Source organism: Oryx dammah, unplaced genomic scaffold (genome assembly GCF_014754425.2).
Source record: "Oryx dammah isolate SB20612 unplaced genomic scaffold, SCBI_Odam_1.1 HiC_scaffold_26, whole genome shotgun sequence".
Classification (NCBI taxonomy): Eukaryota; Metazoa; Chordata; class Mammalia; order Artiodactyla; family Bovidae; genus Oryx; species Oryx dammah.
Genome location: NW_024070210.1, coordinates 33,847,898 through 33,871,701, shown reverse-complemented (window position 1 = coordinate 33,871,701; position 23,804 = coordinate 33,847,898). Strand labels below are relative to the sequence as shown.

Genomic DNA, 23,804 nt, shown 5'->3' with positions numbered 1-23,804 from the left:
ATTGTTTTTAGATTTTCTCCAGAGAACACATCTTCCTTTTACGTGCAGCGGGGTAACCACTCTCCCTGCCCCTTGGTACATCATGGCTCTTCCTTCAACTAATTTCTTAGGTTCATCTCATCTTCACACCTTTTTGACCAGCCCCTGTCAAGCCAACTCCTAGTCTGCGAAGACCTTCTGTAGCCATCATACTCTGTCCATCTTCACTAGCCCTTATCTAAACACAAACTTAAATGCTAATTTCTCCTTTCTATACATCCTGTTCCTCCTCAAAGAGAACATAACAAGGACAGGTCTGGGTCCAGCATCCATCACTTGTTGAATGACCTAACCGGTGCACAGATACTGTTTAGCTGGTGGTGGAATAAGGTGGGGATGGCGATGTGCAGACCAATGCCCCAGAGGCCCTAACCCTCTTGCAGAGGGAAAGAGCATCAGCGTCCCAGCCTGACCCAAGCTGTGCTCCCTGCAGAGACTCAGCTCTGCGTGTCCAGCAATGTCTAATGCGTGCAGGTGGGGCAAAGAGGAAGTCAGGCCACTAAGTATGATCTGGTAAAAACATTTAAGGAATAAAGGGCGGGATATACTTCTGAGTACAAGGTAAGGACTTGCGCCTGGGTCAGAAAGAGAAAAGGAAGAAAGTAAAAGCTTAGTGAGACTTTGGAGCCCAAGTAGTGCTGCCATAAGAACAGTGTAACAAAATTCATCTCCCAAAAGGCTGGGACTCTGCCCATCTTTGCCATGAGCCCCAGTGTGGTCTCCAGACCACGGGAGGAGCATCATGAGGAAACAATCTGATGGGGGAGAAACAGCAGTGTTAGGGGCCTGCCAACCAAGTGGGGCCTTCTTGGGTGGCTGAGCCCAGCATGTGTCACCTATTAATGGTAAAGAAAAACCCTAACATTTACTGAAAACATACCTTGTTCCAAACACTAGGCTAATGTAATTTAGGTATGTTATTTATTTACTATTCACATCCTTTGAGGTAGCTTGAGGCCTTAGATACAATGCAACAGAACAAGGAAGGTAACAGACTGGATTTGTTCAAGGAACACACATGAGCACCGTCCCCAACCCCATCCTCAGGGAACAGATGTTTGTGGGGTGATCTCCCGGGTGCTAAATCTTGGGGCAAGTTTTTCTATTTTAATCAAAGCCCATTTAATTTCATCAGCTGGAGAAACCGCAGAAAATTCTGCTATTTTAATCAAAGCCCATTTGATTTCATTGGCTGGAGAAACCTCAGAAAACACAGGTGACAATATAATAATCATACTGGGTTAAGGAGAAGATAATCACAAATCACAAATTAACAATGTAGTCCTAGCTCAAATATCCAAAGAGATGGAGCTGTGCAGTGCTGATGTCCCCAGAGCAGAGATATAACTAGGGAGATACTGATTAGCACTGATGGCTGGCAGATTGCTGTTCTGGTAAGATCAAGAAGAAGAAAGAGAAGCCTTAGGGGTGTGTATGGGAGGAGAGAGGCAGCCTCTCTCCTTCCTCCTCTCTCTACACCACCCCTGGGGAAGGTTAATTAGCCAGTGCCTATTACTAGGCTCCTTAGCTTACAGGTAGATGAGTGATTCTCAATCTAGGCTGAACATTTGAACCACCTGAGGCTTTAAAATACCCTGCCTCGTTGACCCCCCTCAGGGAGTATCTTTTAACTGGACTGCAGTATGGTGGAAGTGGGGAGGTGGAATAGGGATTTTTACAAACTCTTTCAGGTGATTCTTACGTGCAGCTGCCAAGGTGCCAAGTTTGAAAACTGTGGACTAAAGCAACCCCTGATGGGAGTTAATTATACCTGACATTTATTGAGCAACTACTATCCCCAGGCACTGCACTGGGCACTTTACACGGATTCTTTCCAGGCCTTAACATCTGACTTGCAGATAGGTATGCTCATCCCCCTTTGAGAAGTGAAAGTGAAAGTGAAGTCGCTTAGTCGTGCCCGACTCTTTGTGACCCCATGGACAGTAGCCTGCACCAAGCTCCTCCGTCCATGAGATTTTCAAGGCAAGAGTACTAGAGTGGGTTGCCATTTCCTTCTGTGAGTACACTCAAATCAGTCATAGACAGTCTAGCCCATCTGCCTGCTCCCAAACCTCATCCTTTCCTGGTCTAACTGCTGCTCTCCTGGAAGGACAGTACCATATTTAAAACACTGAAAAGAGAAGTAGAGAGAGACCAGAGATGCTCTTCTCAAACATTCTTCATGAGAGACTGTGAAGACAAGAGGGCTCTCTGATACTTTTTCTGACGATATCACAAACTGTCGTTGAACCTAGGTCTTCTTCCTTGCATCTGTGCTGCATTGCCTCTGGAAAGGTTTGCTTCTGAAACGGTTATTTCATCTTTTTTGTTCTGATGGTGGTGCCATGATAGGTGCTAAGAGATCTACCTGGGAGCTAGAATATGCAGTGCTTGTCTTCAGGAGAGCTGTTGTTGACTTGAGTAACAATTCTTAAATGAAACTTCTTTGAAATAGTATTGAAGAGCAAGTATTTGAAAGGCCAGTAAATTGCTCTAGCCCCTAATTATTTAAAATGAGGTCCTCAGGAACTTCCCTGGTGGGCCACTGGTTAAGATTTTGCCTTCCAATGCAATGGGTATGCATTCAATCCCTGGTCTGGAAGCTAAGATCTCACATATCTCATGGCCAGAAAACCGAAACATAAAACAAAAGCTGTAACACACATGTAGCATACATGAGTAACAAGTTCAATAAAGACTTTATAAATGGTCCACATCAAAAAAAAACCAACTTAAAAAATAAAATATGGTCCTTAGACTAGCTGCACCAATATCCCGTGGGAGCTTGTCAGAAATGCAGAGTCTGAGGCCCTACTCCAGACCTAGTGGTTCACAATCTGTATCTTACACAATCCCCAGGTGATTGAATATTTACACATTAAAGTTGGAAGCAGTAGTCAGGAGCAATATTGACATTACGTCTGTCCCACTTTGTTGCTTTAGGAATATCTGTTTTATCCTTTTTCCTAAGAATGTCTCTCATACACTTTTTTTTTTAAAGAGCATAGCTGCAAATCTCCAATTCTTCCTGCCCTTCTTGAAGCACATGAAGCCATGATGAGCAGAGAACTGGGATCTTGTTCATAACTAAGTCTTTTGTCAGTCTCCTTATATGGCCCCAGGTGCCCTGGCACAGCTGCTGATATTTAGTTACGTTCTGCACCAGCAATTCTTGCATTTGGGAAGTGAAATTCCTTTTTCTCTCTCTAGTTTATGAAAGCCTAGGGCAAAGGAGGTGAAGAAAGGGGAGCTTGGAGGAAATCAGCCTTGGAAGTATCAAGTGTAGCAGCAAGGTCAAACCATTTTCATTCTAGGTCCCGGAGTTTTATTTAGGCCTTGGCAAGCTATCTCTTTAAATGGAGATGTGAGAATTTGTTTACCAAGGCCACAGACAAAGGTTTGTAGTTCTAAAGGGTTCAACATTTGACTCACAAGTCCTTATACTGAGTTACACCCTAAACAGGGCTTGTGCTCTGCTCTGTGTTTTGAATGATAACTCTCGAAATGTCAAGAGAAGTCCTCTCTAGCAGATCTTCGGACACACAATTATTAAATTGTTCCATTTAATAAGGTAACCGCAGCCCCACCGATCCTGACATGGATACAATTTTCATTTAGTCAAGTAATAAGGGGAATCACATTCTCAGATCCCAGATCTCTTCTTTCATAAACCCATTCTGTTCCTTGTTTTAGCATTGAGAATAAAAGACATACCTTTGCTACTGAACAGATTCACAAGCAAAACCTACTCAAAGCAGGGAATGAATGTGCACATATTGGGAAACTCTTTGGAGTTTAAGGATGTGGATGACTTTGAAACTGACTGTATTATTCTTGCAAAGTTGCAGAATTATGCTATATAATGTTTGCATTTGGAAAAATTAATTATGATCCTAAAGTCATGGGTTAGAAATATAATTAAACTGATTAGTGTCATAGGATAAAAATAAAAGGCAAGGCCTGTGACAGCTTCCCACTTTCCCTCCACTCCCCAGAAAGGCTCTTAAAGGAACATTTAAAACACAAGCCTTTGTTCCCTCAATCTATGGTGCTCAGGTCAGGTGGACCCTGCAGCGTGGCTGCAATATTTCAAGCAGGCACTCACAAATGTGTCATTTGACCTGCTGTTCTTCCAAAGAGGTAGGAAAAATGTGTTTCTTGCTGAGATAACTTGAAATCAAATAAACATAATCTCTTTAATTCTTTCTAAATAGTTCCATATTTTAAGTCTAAACACAATAGAACACAAAGCTTCTGGCTTTTAAAAAAAGTTTTTCTTTTTTTATATGTGTTGCTGTATTTTTTCCTCCAGTTTGTGTTTGTTTGATTTTAAGAGTATAATTTACCTTTCAAACTAGTGAATCTATTTCTTTTGGTTGAGAGACACGCATAAAAAATGGTAACATTGTTACTTGGCTAAATGAATTTGAGCTCTTTTCTAAGAATGCTATCTATAAGCAAAGACAGACATTCTTATTTATATTAACCATCACTTGGCAGATCAGAAAAAAGTCTAAACCAAGGCTTGCAACAAATTGAATATTTCCTTATGTAAAATTGGTTCTGGTCCATTGTTTTTATTTATCTGCAATAATGGTACTCACTCGAGTTTGTAATAACACTGTCATGGCTGAAGGGAGTTTGTTTTAGGTATTATATCTATTATCTGCTTCCTTTCCTTTCTTTAAACAGAATCTCCAAGGAGAAAGTCTGCATGTGGCTTGGATTTAAGAAGGAAAAACAAAAGCTTTCCTAAAACCTCACTGGGTAAGGTGTTATTTCAGATTGTTTTACGATTTTGAATAATTCTTATTTGTTTGCCTTTGGCATTGAACACTGGATAAAACAGAACTTGCCCTATTCTTAGAGAATTAGAAGGCTTGGAGTCATTGTAAATGTTCTATCAATTCCCTTAGCTGTTTTGAGGCAAGCCTACATAACCTTTTGCCCAAACAAGGAATGTTTATCTAGTGTGCCCTCGCAGTGGATAAATTCAACAGTGTGGAAGTGTTTGCTGTGCTCACCACCACTAGAGTGTGCTCTAGTGCTGTAAGATTCAGAATGTTTTCTTTAGGAAGTGGGAAAGGTAGATGGGTGAACCACCTAGGAAAAAAAACCTCTGGCATCTAATTTTACAAGCGTCCTTTTAAGTATGTTGGTAAGGCTGGATTATGTTCGTGGAGTTGATTAGAGTGGATCTGGAGACTTTACCTTCAATAATAATGCATACTGTTTTGGGTGAGTTCATTTTTTGTATCTGAATTAGCCTTGTTTAGATTCAATGGTAAAAATATTTCCCTGTCCATCTACAAGCTATGCTTTCAGGCAATAACTCTTTTGATTTATAAAATAACCATCACTACGGCCCCAGGGCATGGATGCATAGTGGTGGGGACTTAGGAAGAATTCACACTTTGAGTCTCTGGCAGAAGACCCCTCCCCTAGTCCTGGATGCTCCGTTGGTGATGGGAGCACAGTCTCAGTCTCCACTGGGGGCCGGTCATGCTGGAGGGTGATTCTAGCACCTCCTCCCCCTGCAGCTCCCCCATTGGAACAGGGTGCTTTCATCTTAACTTCTCCCCCAGAGGAAGTGGCCCCTTAGTCCCCCTTGTATCATCACTGATCCCTCTTGCTTCAGGGTCTTTGAACAGCCTGAGACCCAACACAACTTCCTTCTTTGGGCATCAGTATAATTGCTTCTGCAAAGTCTGCAACAAGGTCCTTGTAGCCCAGAGTTCTGTGACCACAAACTCTGGGGCTCACACTCCCTTTCTGACCAGAGGACAGCTCAGGACTACTTTCACAGCATTATGTGGCTGGGTCGGCCTGGACAGATGGAGACTCATCTCAGGTCCTGCTCCGGAGGCCACCCTAAAGCAGACCGGCCATAAAGAGATCGCAGCCCAGAGAACTATCTGAGATCTTCCAGTGCACCAGGCTTCCTTTGCCCCTGGAGAGATCCACATGGGTGTTTAACCCCTATGCTTCTTCCTATGAACTTCAGATTTGAAATAGACAGTATTCCAGCCCCCTTTTCAGCTGGGAGGTGGTGGTGAATGAATGCTCTTTTAGTTCTCTGGGGTCGCTAAGAGTCGGACATGACTGAGCGACTTCACTTTCACTTTTCACTTTCATGCATTGGAGAAGGAAATAGCAACCCACTCCAGTGTTCTTGCCTGGAGAATCCCAGGGACGGGGGAGCCTGGTGGGCTGCCATCTATGGGGTCGCACAGAGTCGGACACGACTGACGCGACTTAGCAGCAGCAGCAGCATCAGCACAATGAAGTCACAGAGAAGTAGCTTGGAAGGTTTCAGGCCCCCTTTCCCCTGCAATAAATGCTACCAAGCAAAGGCTCGCTACAAGAACCTCACAGAAGCCAGTAAGATGGCACTTCTTTGAGAAGGCCCTTTCAGAGCCACCCCAAATAGGGACTTCCAGGGTGATCCAGTGGCTAAGACTCTGTGCTGCCAATGCAGGGGCCCTGGGTTGGATCTCTGGTCAGGGAACTAGATCACACATGCCACAATGAAAATCGAAGATCCCATATGCCACAACTAAGATCCAGCATAGCCAAATAAAAAAATATATATATTTTTAAAAAGAACCACCCTAAATAAAATTAGAATCTAAATAAAGGCGGTGCACTTGCTCTATCAGTACAGCTTTAAGCCAAGTTATATGATGAGCAGCCTCTCCAGCTTCTAAACAAAGCCCCATCAATGTAGACACCAATGAGCCATCTTCCAATGCAACTGAATAGTCGGTCCTTCAGACTCCTCTTCCAGAAGCCTGGGGCAGCCGGCCCCTATGGCCTCTAAACCTCAAGGGGTATTACCTGTCCTACTCCTGACCCCGAGATTCTATCAGGGAGGCCAGGAGCCCCTCAAATACCTCACTGGCTCCTGAGAACACACACGAGAATGCTCTGTGTGACAGCAAAGGCCCCCGGCAGGTCCTGCTTTTTCTCTTGCTCTCAGCGTTCCTCAGCCTTGTATTCCTGTGACTTGCACTCCCTGAGCAGGAAAAATGAACACAAATTTCGCGGTGTGATGTTGTGTATGGAGAGAGCACGGGCCTCAAACTCCTTAGTTCATCGGTTGTGTGATCAAGGTTTACTCAAACTTTCTGGGCCTCAATTTCCTTCTTTGTAAAAGAGAGGTGATATGAGAAGCAGACTGAGTGTAGCATAATGCTACCAAAAGTGAAAAATCGGCGCTGTTAACTCAGAATTCTTCAATCTACAGATTGGTTTACTCAATCCCATTTGTCAAAACTGTCTTTAAAAAGGAAGAAGAGTATTACTCCTTCTTGCATTTATATTATTTACCAAATAAGCTGTAATTTCAAAAGCAACAAAGTTTTGACAGATTTGAAAAAAAAAAAGAACTCTGAGATCTGCACAAAAATAAATGTTTTCCTACATTTACAGAGCTTTCACCACTGAATATATGTTGATTTTTTAAAACTAATTGCAATTATTTAACATGGGAGACACTGATGACATAAAAATTTTTAAATATATGGTTCCAACTTCTGAGCCGCTCACATTCCACTTGGAGTTAGAACTAACACTATGAAGTTGTGAAGACAGATTGTTCATTGACTTTATTGTGCATAACTATGGTTACCTGCAGTTTAAAACGATGAATACTATTTGATAACTGCATACCAAAACACCTTATATTTCAGAGTTTTCCCCCGGGAAGGATTTTACCCATTCAATATAGTGACAGGAGGGTAGAGTATTGTGGAAAGAACATTGCATTAAAGCCCAGTTCCACTACTTCTACCATCAACCAGCTGTGTGGCTCAGGTGAGACGCTTAACCTCCCTAGAGTCTGCTTCCTTATCTGTAAACGGAGAGGTTGTAACTTTAGATCAGTGGGCCCCAGACCAAGCTAATCAACAGGTTCACCTGGGAAGGTTTGAAAATGTACAGATACCCAAGACCTACCTGGAATTACTAATTAAAATCTCCAGGAGTGGGCCCAGAAATTTACATTTTTTTTAAAGCACTACCAAATGTTTCTGACGATCAGCCAGGTTTAAGAAAGACTACCCCAGAAAACTGGCCACTCTTGGTCTTTCTTTAACGAGCCTGTTTTCTCACCCTGATTAAAGGAATCTCCTTCAGATTCACCCTGGTCTCTTCCATCACTTTCCCACTCCTTGCTGAGGGGTTTCATGATGTGCTCCTATGAATCTGTGGTCACAGACATACATCTCTGCTCCTCCTCTGTCCTATGGTCCCTCCTCCACTGGGAGCCCATCATTCTTCCCACTGCTTGGATTCCTACCACCCAACAGCTGAAGTCACTGATAGAATGAATCCAGTCCTTCCAACATACCCGCACCACCCACACAACTACATATTCGAGCTCTGGGACCATGATTTGCCCAAAACATCAGTTCAGTTCAGTCGCTCAGTCGTGTCTGACTCTTTGTGACCCCATGAATCACAGCACGCCAGGCCTCCCTGTCTGTCACCAACTCCCGGACTTTACTCAAACTCATGTCCATCAAGTCGGTGATACCATCAAGCCATCTCATCCTCTGTCGTCCCCTTCTCCTTCTGCCCCCAAACCCTCCCAGCATCAAGGTCTTTTCCAATGAGTCAACTCTTCGCATGAGGTGGCCAAAGTATTGGAGTTTCAGCTTTAGCATCAATCCTTCCAATGAACACCCAGGACCGATCTCCTTTAGAATGGACTGGTTGGATCTCCTTGCAGTCCAAGGGACTCTCAAGAGTCTTCTCCAACACCACAGTTCAAAAGCATCAATTTTTCAGCGCTCAGCCTTCTTCACAGTCCAACTCTCACATCCATACATGACCACTGGAAAAAACCATAGCCTTGACTAGACGGACCTTTGTTGGCAAAGTAATGGCTCTGCTTTTTAATATGCTCTATCTAGGTTGGTCATAACTTTCCTTCCAAGGAGTAAGTGTCTTTTAATTTCACGGCTGCAGTCACCATCTACAGTGATTGTGGAGCCCAGAAAAATAAAGTCTCTCACTGTTTCCACTGTTTCCCCACCTATTTCCCATGAAGTGATGGGACCAGATACCATGATCTTCGTTTTCCGAATGTTGAGCTTTAAGCCAACTTTTTCACTCTCCTCTTTCACTTTCATCAAGAGGCTTTTAAGTTCCTCTTCACTTTCGGCTGTAAGGGTGGTGTCATCTACATATCTGAGGTTATTGATATTTCTCCTGGCAATCATGATTCCAGCTTGTGCTTCTTCCAGCCCAGCGTTTCTCATGATGTACTCTGCATATATGTTAAATAATCAGGGTTACAATATACAGCCTTGACGTACTCCTTTTCCTATTTGGAACCAGTCTGTTGTTCCATGTCCAGTTCTAACTGTTGCTTCCTGACCTGCATATAGGTTTCTCAAGAAGCAGGTCAACCAGTTAGGACCACAGTTAGGACCTGATTACTGATATTCAATCGCTAAGTCATGTCTGACTCTTTTGTGACCCCATGGACTGGAGCCTGCCAGGATCCTCTGTCCATGGGATTTCCCAGACAAGAATACTGGAGTTAGTTGACATTTCTTTCTGCAGGGAATCTTCCCCACCCGGGGATCAACTCACATCTCCTGCATTGCAGGTGGATTCTTTAACTGCTGGGCCACTGGGGAAGCCCTTTATCAGCCTAGAGTTACTATTTAAAGTCTCAATAAGATTATCTTGGGAAAGAAGGCAGAAAGAGAAAGAAAAGTCTACAACCAAGGCCTGGTGCACTCTCATTAGGTGGAGGCTTGATAGAAGTGATCCAGGACAGAGAGGTCAGCGATAAAAGGAAAGTCAAAGAACTGTGCTCTCACTGATACCTGAAGGAGAAACAGTTTCAGGGTGGAGAGGAGTCAGCATGCTTACTGAGAGGCAGTCAGACACAGATACACAGAGAACTGGTTGTTCTCCATCCTCAAAAGAGATTAGCCATGAAGCTAACAAAGCTTATATTTCACAGCCCGAATCTTATGGTTACCGAAAGGGAAGGGGAAGGGAGGAATAAATTAGGAGTTTGGGATTAACATAACACACTACTATATATAAAATAAATAAACAACAAGGATCTACTGTATAGCACAGGGAACTCTATTCAATATCTTGTAACAATATATAACAGAAAAGAATCTGAAAAAGAATACACACTAATATATTTATCTGAAAAACTGCTGTATGCCTAAAACTAACACAACATTGGAAAAAAAAACCATACTTTAATTTAAAAAAACTTCACAGCCTGTCACTAGCATAAGCTCCTTCCAATGCCCATAGTTAATTTTGTATCTGCAGTTTTGTATCCTTTTGCTTGCAGGATTCTCCAACTTGATAAACAAGCCCCATAAACCTAGATGTGGTTCTCCTCACCATCCTTCTCCTCTAACAATTTGCCCAGGTAAACATCACTGATGTCGTTTCTTCCTTAGTTTCCTGTGGTGCATTCCTCTCTTCCACTGTTCTCTTTTCTTCTCCTGCCATGCCCTAAATGAAGATGGGGAATATCTGACCTCAACCTGTTCTCCCTACATTATTCCTCTGTGAACTTATTCATTCATCTCATTCTTATGTGACAATTCCCCAATTCAAATTCCAACACTGAGCTCTACCTCTCAAATATGGGCAAATACTTATGCTCTTGTGGAATTTGCTGTGATAAAAAGTTATCCTTTTATAAAGCTCATGAGCAAAAGATGAAATGGGTAAAAAAGGGAAAGAAGCATATGCTTGGCTCAGTCAGTATTACTCACTAGCATGTTCTTGCAGAAAAGAAATGGAACAGTACTTCCCTGGTATAAAGAATCTGCCTTGCAGTGCAGGGGACATCCCTGGTCTGTGAAGATTCCACATGCCTTGGAGCAACTCAACCCATGCACCACAACTTCTGAGCCCGGGTTCTAGGGCCCGTGAACTGCAACTACTGAGCACTTGAGCTGCAACTACAGAAGCCAGGGAGCCCCAGAGCTTATGCTCCACAAGAGAAGCCACTGCAAGGAGAAGCCTGAGCTCCACAACAAAACAGTAGCCCTTGCTTCTGGCCACTAAAAAAAGCCTGTGCAGCAACAAAGATGCAGTGCAGAAGAATAAAGAAAGCAAAAAAAAAAAAAGAAATGAAAGGAAGGCTGTCTTAGTAACCTATTACTGAACAACAAAGTATCCCCAAACTTAGTGGACAACAGCATTTATTATCTCACAGTTTTTGCAGGACAGCAATCTGTGTGAGACTTAGCTGGGTCTCTCGCAGGCTGCAATCAAGGCCTTGGCGGAGGCAAGTCATTACTTCAAGGATCCCATGGGGCAGGATGGGCTTCCTAGCTCCCTCAGGAGGGATTAGCAGGATTCAATTCCTCACAGGTTGTTGGACTGAGGGCCTCAGCTCTGTGTGGGCTGTCTGGCCAGGGGTGATGCTCAGTTCCCTGCCATGTGGATGGCTCCATAAGACAGCTCACAACCTGGTTAAGTGGCTTCATCAGAGTGAACAAGTGGGAGGGCAGCAAGGTAGTGCCCGTGGTGGGGAGTGCAAGAAAGATGAAAAGTCAGTCTTTTATAACCTCATCTCCAAAGTGACCTCCATCATTTTTGTCTTATTCTATTGCTAGAAGTGAGTCACTAGGTTCTGCCCACACTCAAGGGGAAAGGATTTACATTATGGAGTGAGTACAGGGAGTCAGATTATGGGGAGCATTTTAGAGGCTTCCTACTGGCTCTCCAGGGACTCGCAACCCTGCAGAGAAAACCTTATGGAGTACCTGAGGAAGACCAAGGTAAGGCTGGCGCCATGGCTGCTGGTCTACACAGGTGTGTTAAGTCACTCTACGTTCGAGACTCTATGTTACTGTCAGCTTGCTTACAACACGTTTTAGACCATCACTGATCTTCAGTGCCTTTTGAGATGCGTTCCAGGGAGATATCCCACCTCCCCTCCCACTCCAGAACAGTTGTTACAATACTATATAAAGTAAGCTTAAAGACCTTACCAAGAACAATTCTCTGTGCTGGTGCAAGAGTCCCCATTCTTTTTGGTATTGCAGCCAACTGGAAAATGCAGTGACTTCATTTCATTTTCCACTGCGTGGTCAAAGCTTCACAGAAACACTCCTCATCAATGTAGGAGACAATTTTATCATGATATAAATTATTTGTACTACCTCAGAAACTCAAGTTTTTCAACTCATCTCCCAAGTTTTCCTCATGCTATAAGAAAGAAAGAAAGAAAAAAAAAGACCAATTAGCTTTCTTTCATCTCTCTGAAAATAACTCGGCGATTTAACAATTAGCACACGGGCATATATTTACTCGCAGTAAACATGTGATTTAGTGTATGTTGACTTACTAGGCGCACACAGCGGGCTGGCGGGCTGGGGCCCCTCGTGCAGTTCCACCCCACACCTCAGGGGGAAGTCGCTACCCTTCCTTCGGCCCGCTCGGCGACCCGGCTCCCGTCTCTGTCAGACCCGACCAAGTGGCCAGGAAGTGGGGGAGGCCATAGCGACGCGGCCCAGGCTGTTAACAGAAGGCTGTCCCCTCTGATGCGCTAGCGGAAAGCACACCGTAATTCTGTAAACCCCGGCACTCTGACGGCTGCCCGGGCCCGGCTCCCGCGAGACCCCGCATTTTCTACCCCCGCGCCGGCGCAGAAAGGTGCGGTCCGGCCCGACCCGGAAGCTGCCGCGGCCGCCTAGTGCCGAGCTCGTCTCCCGCCCTGTGGGCTCCCGGCGCCCCGACTTCTGGGGCCCGCCGCGTCCTCCTTCCTTGGTCCCCTCTGGCCCATGGGTCTCCATGGCGACGGCGGGGGCCCGACTGGGGGCGCAGGCAGCCCGAGCGGGGGCGCGGCGCGCTGGGGGCCTCTGTGGCGGCGTCGCCGTGTTCGCCGCTGTGGCCGCCGTGTTCACCCTCACGCTGCCCCCCTCGCTGCCGGGGGGCGACTCGGGTAATGTACTCTCAAGGTCGTCCCTCCTGCCCCCTCCCTGATCCTCACCGTTCCCACGAGGTCTGGTCAGTTCGCCCACTCCATCCTCCCGCCGGGGCCCCCCGCAGGGTTGTGCGTTTCAAAACCAGTTTGTGTGTTTTCATTTCTGTAATTTTCCTGTAGTTCTGGTCTCTTGTAGTTTTCAGCCTTTCGAGACGGGGCTGGTTGCTTTCGCCTGATGGGACTTACCTGGCCGCTCCACTTCTCCAGATCATCTTCCTAGCTTTACATTCCTTTTTCGTCCACAGATACCAGTGTTACTTACAGAGTCTTTGTCGTGTGCCAGACAAAAGGGAGGACAGGAGCCGCGAACAAGTTTCATGGAGAGTGTTGTAGTGCGGGCAGAGACAATACACAAACTATTGAATAAACACAACGTATTGGGAGGAGAAGTTATTGGAGACAGTAAGAGGAAAATGTGATTGATAGTGGGGTAAGCAGTGGCTCTATCCGGATGGCTAGTCCGGAAAGGCCTCTAAGAAGGTGATATTTTAGTTGAAATCTGAACGTTGAAAAGCAACCAGCCTTGCAGACTATTTGCGGGAGAACACTTAAAATAGTGGAAACCAGTTACGGCTTGAAGCTGCTTCTATTGAAAAGCATGACTCGGGGGCTATTTAACATGAATAATCGTTGCGTATTTGGGATGAGAGGCAGATGCAGGTTTTGTTTTGTTGTCAAACTGATCATCTAATACTGCCTAATAGTGATCAGTAATTTTGTCAGAATGGTGCTGAAACTTGGGGTAGTGAATCCACAGACTGAAAAACACTGAACACCTTAGTTGCTGCATAACAGAATACCCCGAAATTGAGTGGCTTAAAACAACAAACGGTTATTCTCTCACGTGTTCTCTTGATCAGGAATCTGGGTGCAGTTTAAGTGGGTGCTCTTATCCATAACAAGTTCGTTGTCCTGGTGTGGGCTGGGGTGCAGTCAACTCAAAGGTTCAACCTAACAAGGGTTAAATTCTAAACCTCATCCAGCTCTTTGATGTGGGGGTTTCACATAGAGAGAGAGATGGTGCCACTACCTACAGCTCTGTCATTTTGTAACCCAGTCTTGGCAGTGGCAGACCACTGCCCTGTTTTATTCTTGGAAGTGAGTCAGTATGTCCAGCCCATACTCAGCGGCAGAGGGTTATCCAGTGAGAATACTGGAATTTTGGAGTTTTAGAGGTCGTCTTCAAGGCTGCCTACCACATTAAAGATCCCTGATGTTCCTTTTACACATCGTTACCTTTATTTTTTCTTTCAAATCCTATTGAATAGGAGCAGTGTTTCATTAGTATAGTGGGGAATGGAGTTATTTTCAAGTTTTATATGAAATAATAGAAATAACTGTATAGTTGTGAGAGCTTTGATATTGGAGAGTATTACTTACAGGTTGAATAGTTCTGTACCTTTGAAAAAAAGCATTGATATTTCTTGACTATGGTTGTTTGAGCCTGAAGGATGAGATTAGAATGAATAATAATAACACTTGTTGAGCACTTACTGTGTGCCAGGCACTGTTCAAAGTGCTTTACATAAATTGCCATTTTAATTCTCCTAGCTGCTACCCTGTAAGGTAGGTACTCATTTATTTTATAGATGACAAAACTAGGATTAAGCTCTGTCCAGAATCATACAAGTAGAAGATAGAGGCAGTCAAGAGGAAAAAACCCAAGTAGATTATATTTAGAGCATCCTCTCTTAACTAGCCTATGCTCTAAATTCTTTTAAATCTATCATCATGTATTTAGTGATGAAGTCTATTTAAAATTTAAGATTGTGTTACCAAGCTCAAGTTCATTTTGCTCTCTGCACAGCAGGCCAGTAAATCGGGAAAACAGTTGTTGGAGCAAGGAATAACTACTTTAACTGTAAAGCTAGCAGACTGAAAAGATGACGGACTAGCATCTCAAAAAAAAAAAAAAAACCTTGGTACATATACAATGGAATATTACTCAGTCATTAAAAAATGAAGTAATGCCATTTGCAACAACATGGGTGGACCTAGAGATCGTCGTAAGTTAGACAGAGGAGAAATATTACATGACATCCCTTATATGTGGACTCTAAAAAGAAATGATACAAATGAACTTACTTAGAAAACAGAAACAGACTCACAAGCTTAGAGAAGGAACTTATCGGTTTGCCAGGGGGAATGGATAGATAAGGAGTCTGGGATGGACAAGTACACACTGCTGTATTTAAAATGGATAACCAACAAAACCCTACTGTATAGCACATGGAACTCTGCTCAATGTTATGTGGCAGCCTGAATGGGAGGGGAGTTTGGGGGAGAATGAATACATGTATACATATGGCGGAGTCCCTTTGCTGTTCACCTGAAACTATCACAACATTGTTAATCCACTATACCCACTATACCAGGTTTCCCTGGCAGCTCAGCTGTAAAGAATCCACCTGCAGATGCAGGAGATAAGGGTTTGACCCCTGAATTGGGAAGATCCCCTGGAGAAACAAATGGCAACCCACTCTAGTACTGCCTGGGAAATCTATGAACAGAGGAGCCTGGCAGACTACACAGTCCACGGCGTCACAAAAGAGTAGGACACGTCTTAGCAACTAAACCACCACCATCCCAATACAAAATAAAAAGGTTGTTGTTGTTCAGTCACCTAGTCATGTCTGACTTTACACCCATGGACTGCAGCATGCCAGGCCTCCCTGTCCCTTACCATCTCCCTGAGTTTGCCCAAGTTCCTGTTCATTGCATCAGTGATGCTGTCCAGCCATCTCATCCTCTGACTTCCTCTTCTACCCTCAATCTTTCCCAGCATCAGGGACTTTTCCAGTGAGTCATCTGTTCACATCAGATGACCAAAATACTGGAGCTTCAGCATCAGTCCTTCCAGAGAATATTCAGGGTTGATCTTGCTTAAGATTGGTTTGATCTCATGTCCAAGGGACTTTCAGGAGTCCTCTCTAGCACCACAGTTTGAAGGCATCAATTCTTTGGCGTTCTGCCCTCTTTACAGTCCAGCTCTCAACAACTGTACCTGACCACTGGGAAGACCATAACCTTGACTGTACGGACCTTTGTCAGCAGAGTAATGTCTCTGCTTTTCAACACACTGTCTGTCATCGCTTAACTGTCAAGAAGCAATTGTCCTCTGATTTCATGGCTGCAGTCACCATCTGCAGTGATTTTGGAGCCCAAGAAGAGAAAATCTGTCACTATTTCCACCATTTCCCCTTCTATTTGCCATGCAGTGTTGGGCAGATACCATGATCTTAGGTTTTTTATTATTTAGTCTTAAGCTGGCTCTTTCACTCTCCTCCTTTACCCTCATCAAGAGGCTCTTTAGTTCCTCTTCACTTTCTGCCATTAGAGTGGTATCATCTGCATATCTGAGACTGTTGATGTTTCTCCCACCTATCTTGATTGCAGCTTATAACCCATCCAGCCTGGCATTTCTCCTGATGTGCTCAGCATGTCGGTTAAACAAACAGGGTGACAGCAGACAGCCCTGTGTACTCCTTTCTTGATCTTGAACCAATCAGTTGTTCCATATAGGATTCCAACTGTTGCTTTTTGACCCACATTCAGGTTTCTCAGGAGACAGGTGAGATGGTCTGGTATTCCCATCTAAGAGCTTTCCACAGTTTGTCATGATCCATACAGTCAAAGGCTTTGGTGTAGTTGATGAAACAGATGTTTTTCTGAAATTCCCTTACTTGCTCTATAATCCAGTTAAGGTTAGCAATTTGATCTTCAGTTCCTCTTCCTTTTCTAAACCCAGTTTGGACATCTGGAAGTTCTTGGTTCACATAATGCTGAAGCCTAGCATGCAGGATTTTAAGCATAGCCTTATTAGTATGAGAGATCAGCACAATTGTCCAATGGTTAGCACATTTTTTGTACCACCCTTCTTGGGAATTGGGATGAGAACTGACCTTTTCTAGTCCTGTGGCTACTGCTGGATCTTCCAGATTTGCTGACGTTGTTTAGTTGCTCAATCATGTCTGACTCTTTGGGACCCCATGGACTGCTGCATGCTAGGTTTTCCTGTCCTTCCTCATCTTCCGAGACTTGCTCAAACTCATGTCCATTGAGTCGGTGATGCCATCCAACCATCTCATCCTCTGTCATCCCCTTCTCCTGCCTTCAGTCTTTCCCAGCATCGGGGTCTTTTCTGACGAGTCAGCCCTTCGCATCAGGTGGCCAAAGTATTGGAGTTGCAGCTTCAGCATCAGTCCTACCAATGAATATTCAGGACTGATTTCCTTTAGGATTGACTGGTTTGATCTCCTTCCAGTCTAAGGGACTGTCAAGAGTCTTCTCCAACACCACAAATCAAAAGCATCAATTCTTCAGTGCTCAGCTTTCTTTATGGTCCAACCCTCACATCCATACGTGACTACTGGAAAAACCATAGCTTTGACTAGATGGACCTTTGTTGCCAAAGTGATATCTCTGCTTTTTAATATGCTATCTAGGCTTGTCATAGCTTTTCTTCCAAGGAGCAAGTGTCCTTTAATTTCATGGCTGCAGTCAACATCTGCAGTGATTTTGGAGCCCAAGAAAATAAAGTCTCACTGTTTCCATTGCTTCCCCATCTATTTGCCATGAAATGATGGGACCGGATGCCATGATCTTCACTTTTTTGAATGTTGAGTTTTAAGCCAGCTTTTTCACACTCCTCTTTCACCTTCATCAAGAGGCTTTTAAGTTCTTCACTTTCTGCCATAAGGGTGGTGTCATCTGCATATCTGAGGTTATTGATATTTCTCCTGGCAATCTTGATTCCAGCTTGTGCTTCATCTAGCCCAGCATTTTGCATGATGTACTCTGCATATAAGTTAAGTAAGCATGGTGACAAATTGCTGACATAATGAATGCAAAACCTGATGGCATCATCCTTTACGGATTTGAATAGTTCGCTGGAGTTTCGTCACATCCACTAGCTTTATTAGCAGCAGTGCTTCTTAAGGCCCTCTTGACTTTGCACTGCAGAATGTCTGGCTCTGGGTGACTAACCACACCATTATAGTAATCCAGTTTGTTAAGATCTTTTTTATACAGTTCTTCCATGTATTCTTCCCATCTCTTCTTGGGCTCTTCAGGGTCTATTAGGTCTCTACCGTTTTTATCCTTTATTGTGCCCTTCTTTGGGTGTAATACTCCCTTGATGTTTCCAATTTTCCTAAAGAGATATCTAGTCTTTCCCCTTTTGCTGTTTTCTTCTATTATTAAGCACTGTTCATTGAAGGTCTTCTTGTCTCTTCTAGCTATTCTTTGGAACTCTGCATTTAATTGGATGTACTTTTCCCTCTCCCTTGCTTTCCGCTTCTCTTCCTTCTTCCACTATTAGTAAAGTCTCCTCAGATACCACTTTGCCTTCTTGCTTTTCTTTTTCTTTGGAATGGTTTTGTTCGCCACCTCCTATACAATATGTGGACTTCTGTCCTTAGTTCTTCAGGCACTCTTGTTAGCTAGATCTAGCCCCTTGAATCTATTCGTCTCTACTGCGAATTCATACGGGATTTGATTTAAGTCATACCTGACTGGCCTAATGTTTTTCCCGGTTTTCTTTGTGCTGTGCTTAGTCGCTCAGTTGTGTCTGACTCTTGGCAACCCTGTGGACTCTGTCCGTGGGGATTCTCCAGGCAAGAATACTGGAGTGGGTTGCCATGCCCTCCTCCAGAGGATCTTCCCAATCCAGGGATTGAACCCAGGTCTCCCACATTGCAGGAGGATTCTTTACCATCTGAGCCACCAGTGAATTTTCTATGAGAAGCTGATGATCTGAGCCACAGTCAGCTCCAGGTCTTATTTTTGCTAACTGTATACAGCTTCTCCATCTTTGACTACAAAGAATGTAATCAATTTGATTTCAGTATTGACCATTTGGTGATGTCCATGTGTAAAGTAGTCTCTTGATTTGTTGAGAAAGGGTATATGCTATGACTAGTACGTTCTCTTGGCAGAATTCAGTTAGCTTTTGCCCTGATTCATTTTGTTTTCTAAGGCCAAACTTGACTGTTACTCCAGATATATCTTGACTTTCTACTTTTGCATTCTATTCTCCAGTGATGAATAGAACATCTTTTTTCGGTGTTAGTTTTAGGAGATCTTCTATGTCTTCATAGAGCTGATAAGCTTCTTTGGCATCCGTGGTAGAGGCATAGACTTGGATTACTGTGATGTTGAATGGCTTGCTTGGAAATGAACTGAAATCATTCTGTCATTTTTGAGTTTACACCCAAGTACTGTATAAGTACAATTTCATACTCTTTTGTTGATTATGAGGGATATACCACCACCACCCCAATACAAAATAAAAAGTTTATACACACACACACAAAAAAAAAAAACCTGAATTTGGGTTCCTTTTATACAGAAGAGGGGGAGGGTCCACTGTGGTGGTGACCAGTAGCTGAGCAGGGCTACTATATCTGGCGCCTGCCCCACACCATTACAATTGTTGCTTTGTTTTCGTTAATAATGTGTTTTTTTCCCCCCAAAAGAATAAAGTTATCTATTCACTTAGAGTTATCAGATTTTTTAGGTATTCTGATTTGTTTAATTTGACGCTGGATAGTAGTTGCTTCTACTATTTTTATGTTCATTTTTTGAGAATGCTGAATAAACTTTTCCAGTGTTGCCAGTAAAATTTGTATAATCACATCTTTGATAATTTTGCTTATATGTTTAATGTACTGTTCTCTTTGAATTTCATGTTTATGAATTTTTTTTAACCAATAAACAGAATGCATCTCAAGACCAACATAAAGTATATACTCTTCTTCCTGATAAGTCTTAAATTATACTTCATGAATCCATCACATTGTGTGGCCTAGCCAAAACTACTTTTTGTACCACTTGATACACAATGTTGATTTATGGGCAAAAGCATTCCTGGTCATTTAGAGGAAAGGTTGGGAATCTAGCCTTCACTGGTGTTTGTTATTCTTGGGAAAAATATTTGGCTTATATGTGTATTTATATATTTTTAACATATAGAGGGATCTGGGTTATGTAAAGGTGAAGCATCTACTAACTACTCTGAGTTTGCCACACATTTGTGTCCCAGACAAAGCTGTGGTTCTCAAGCTTGAATATATTGAATACTTAAGAATTGCCTGGAAAACATGGGCCCTGATTCCAGAGGGTGTCGTGTAAGTAGATTTGGGTTATGGTCAAGGAATCTTCATTTTTAAAAGGCATCCAGGTAATTCTGATTCAGGTTGCCCAACTCTTTTGGACCCCATGGACTATAGCCTGCCAGGCTCCTCTGTCCATGGGATTTCCCAGGCAAGAATACTGAAGTGAGTTGCCATTTTCTTCTCCAGGGGATCTTGGTCCAGGGATCAAACCCACATCTCCTGCATTGTAGGTGGACACTTTACCACTGAGCCATCCAACCCTAGTGTAAAGGGTTGATTGAGGGAAAGCAAGGTGCCAGAAGGCTTTTTTTTTTTTAACTGTTTCTCTTTTTATCATGTTCAATTTTAAGAGTAGTGCTTCTCTTTAGCTTTTTATCAAGGGTACATAATAGACTTTGAATACTAGCATCTTTTCTATTTAGATTTTAATTTACATACGAAAAGAGTTGGTGATGGAGGTTTGTAACATTCAAGATTCATCTTTCTACCAACTCCCACAAAGAATAACAGTAAATTGACTTTTCAATGGTAAAAAGAAGAGAAAATAGGGCATTTTTCTTAATGTTAAATGTAATTCTAAATACATTTTTATTTGAGGAGAATGAATAGCGACCTTGAAAATCTGAACTGAACTGTGCTTCATTGCACCTACAGAAATGTAAGAATCAGAAATTAATTAAAACCTTTTGGGACTGAAGACATAAGAGCAAACCCATTCTAGAGTATAAAATGATAAATACAGTTTTGGTAACAGTTTCTACCAAGGGAAAGTTATTTTAAAACCATGAACGGTTTGTGTAAGATACAAAAAGGGCTTTTGTCTTCTAAGATGTTCTTGAATTTTTCTGGAAGACTTCAAAGATGTCCTTAAGTAAGTGACTTAAGTAAGTAGTATCTGTCTTTCATGCCCTTGTGGGGCTTCTCTGCAGTGAGCGATTATCCCACCTGATGGGGATGTCTGAGTAACAAGGATGACAGCATGATAGGTCTTTTTGTCATCTTCTATGTGCGGGACTCTTCTGGGTGGCACAAGGAGGGAGAGGTGCCGATGTCTTCTTGAAAGAACCCTGAAATGGATTAACTTAGTGGAAAAGAAAATGAAAACAACTAACCAGAATAGAAAGCAATCTAAAGAAGTGCTAAATAGGTTCAGGCAGGTTCTATGAAGGAGGCAGAAGTGGTTAATCCTGATAGGTGAAGCTGGGGAGGCGTATGTGTAAGGGAAGGTGTCACTGAGAAGGTAACAGTTGAACCAGGTCTTGGAGGATTTAGGAGCGAATGCTGGGTGAGAAAGTGAGTGATGAGAGGTGCAAAAGAGGACCATTTCAGAGTAACAGTGGGGAGTCTGATCTGACAGAGGTGAGCCTAAGTTTCATGGACATAAGCCTTGGGAAAGGAACCAGAAGCCGTAGAGGGCTTAAGTGTCACGATGAGAAATCAACTTCATTCAGTGGGCAGAGACCAGCCATTGAGAAATTTTAGACTAAGAAAACAATCTGACCTCTGGGGGGGGTGGGGGGCTGGCAGTAATTAGTGATTTCAGTAGGAAGATGAATTGAAATAGAATATTGGTCAAGAGCTACTGCCATAGCCCAGGACAAGAGAAAAGGTCTAAAATATGATCAGGGTTCTAGAAATGAAGGAAATTGATAGCCATTGAAGGATAGAAAATAAGACATTAATATATTTTCCAATAGATAATTTTTAACTTTCATAAATCAGTTGATACTGATTGATTTCTTAAACTGTACAGTATTATGTATATAGGAATGAGTCAGAAATAGTCCCTGGATACTAAAAGGACTATCAAATAGGCACTGAATTACTACATCATAATTTTAGAAGTAATTGCTAATGCTGAGGAATTACAAAGAACTATGTAAATAACATGGTGATTTAATGGTTTGAAAAAAAAATGTGCTGTGGTAATCAAAGCTTGCCAAAATAACCTGCAGTTAATAAGCATTTGGCAATTGTTTAAAAATATCCAATGTAATTAATGTAGAGAAGGTATCTAAATGCCAGCTTAGGGCGGAAAGGCACATTTTATAGACTGTCCAAATCCAGCTTCTGCACATATTATATATAAGGTTGCATTTTTACAGGCAGTTTTGCACTAAATTCTTGAGGGATAACATAGCATTTTACACTAATGCTCTGTAAGAGTTTTTATATATTTGCAAGTGTAAACAACCTTCAGGACGGAAAGTAAGCTTTTCTTAAAAATTGAAATATACTTGATTTACAATGTTGTGTTAGTTTCTGGTGTACAGAAAAGTAATTCAGTTATACATATTACATAGTCTTCATTATAGGTTATTGCAAGATATTGAATATTATTCCCTCCTATAGTAGGAGCTTGTTTAAGATAAGCATTTTTAGAAACTAGAATTTACCTATATTTCCACTGACCAGTTATTAAAAACTGTCAAAGATAGTTTGTTCAATGAGACCTAAGGGAGAAAATACTCTGAGACTATTTCATGCTGTTAAATCTCTACAGATTTACAGTTTTATCCAGTCAAATTAATGCAAAACCCCAATGCAAGCATTTGGATTTTGAAAACTTTGGAGGAGTGTCATTTTCTAATAGTAATTATTGGTTTTACATTATTTTTTCACAGGGGAACTGATCACAGCCGCACATGAGCTTGGAGTAAGTATTAGTTTTATTGTTTAATCAATGCTCTCATTAACAGTTTTAGGAATTAAGAAAGTTTAATTAAGCATGGAGTAAAGTAGATTAATTTATTTTCAAACCCCAGTTTTTAGTAACTTATAAGTACAGTACGTGACAATTTACTTTAAGTTTTAAATCCAATTAAACTAAATTATAAAGCAAAGCCTTTACTATATATACAGTAGCTGGCTTATTATCACCCCAAATTTTGTATAAGCTATGGAGAATAAAATAAATCGGGTTAACAGTTTTAATAAGTTTATTATTTAATAAACTTTATTATGGTGTATGATCCCTTTAGGCAAGACCTTAGGACTGTCAGCATGGTGGTAATCCGATAGCAGTGTGGTCTTTCAACTTTCCAACCAATGCGATATTTCAGAACCCGCTTTTTTCAATAGCCTTTTAAATGACCCTAATGTACTGTGAACCCAGAGAACAAACTGCTTAAGAACTGACAATGAAATATGTCACCCTTTCTCTAGGTGACACACCATGTGATGGACGCTGCCAAATCCACTAAAGAAAATATTTATTTGTATTGGCACAAGAGGATTACAATAGAAAACCACTATTCAAACATTTAGTCATTGTCTCTTCATCTTTATACTTGCCTGGGAAAAGGGCTACTTTTCAATGAAAGCCAGTGTGACTCTTCCTTTAAAACTACATGGAAACCTCCTAACTGTTGCTAATTTTCCCTTAGGTTGCCCACCCTCCTGGCTACCCTTTGTTTACTCTGGTGGCTAAACTGGCAATTCTACTATTTCCTTTTGGTTCGGTTGCCTACCGAGTCAATCTGCTGTGTGGCTTATTTGGAGCAGCAGCTGCAGCTTTACTTTTTTTCACCGTTTTCAGGTAAAGTAGTTGATTAGTTAAAATTAATTTTGACTAATTGGAGATGGAGCTTTCTTATGGCCCATGTACATACCTGACCAAAAAAAAAACCTTTTGTTGCTTAAACGGTTTTCCTAATCACTCATGT

At 42.3% G+C, this 23,804-nt stretch overlaps 1 protein-coding gene across 1 annotated transcript in view; it reads left to right on the top strand.

Annotated features, from left to right (window-relative positions):
- Positions 1-12,821: 12,821 nt before the first annotated feature.
- The window catches only part of TMEM260 (transmembrane protein 260), a 70,516-nt gene continuing 59,533 nt past the window's right edge, over positions 12,822-23,804 (top strand). Inside the window, 4 exon segments of the mRNA XM_040226376.1 lie at positions 12,822-12,860; positions 12,862-12,982; positions 22,764-22,795; positions 23,526-23,677. Coding sequence (XP_040082310.1) covers positions 12,822-12,860; positions 12,862-12,982; positions 22,764-22,795; positions 23,526-23,677 — 344 coding nt within the window.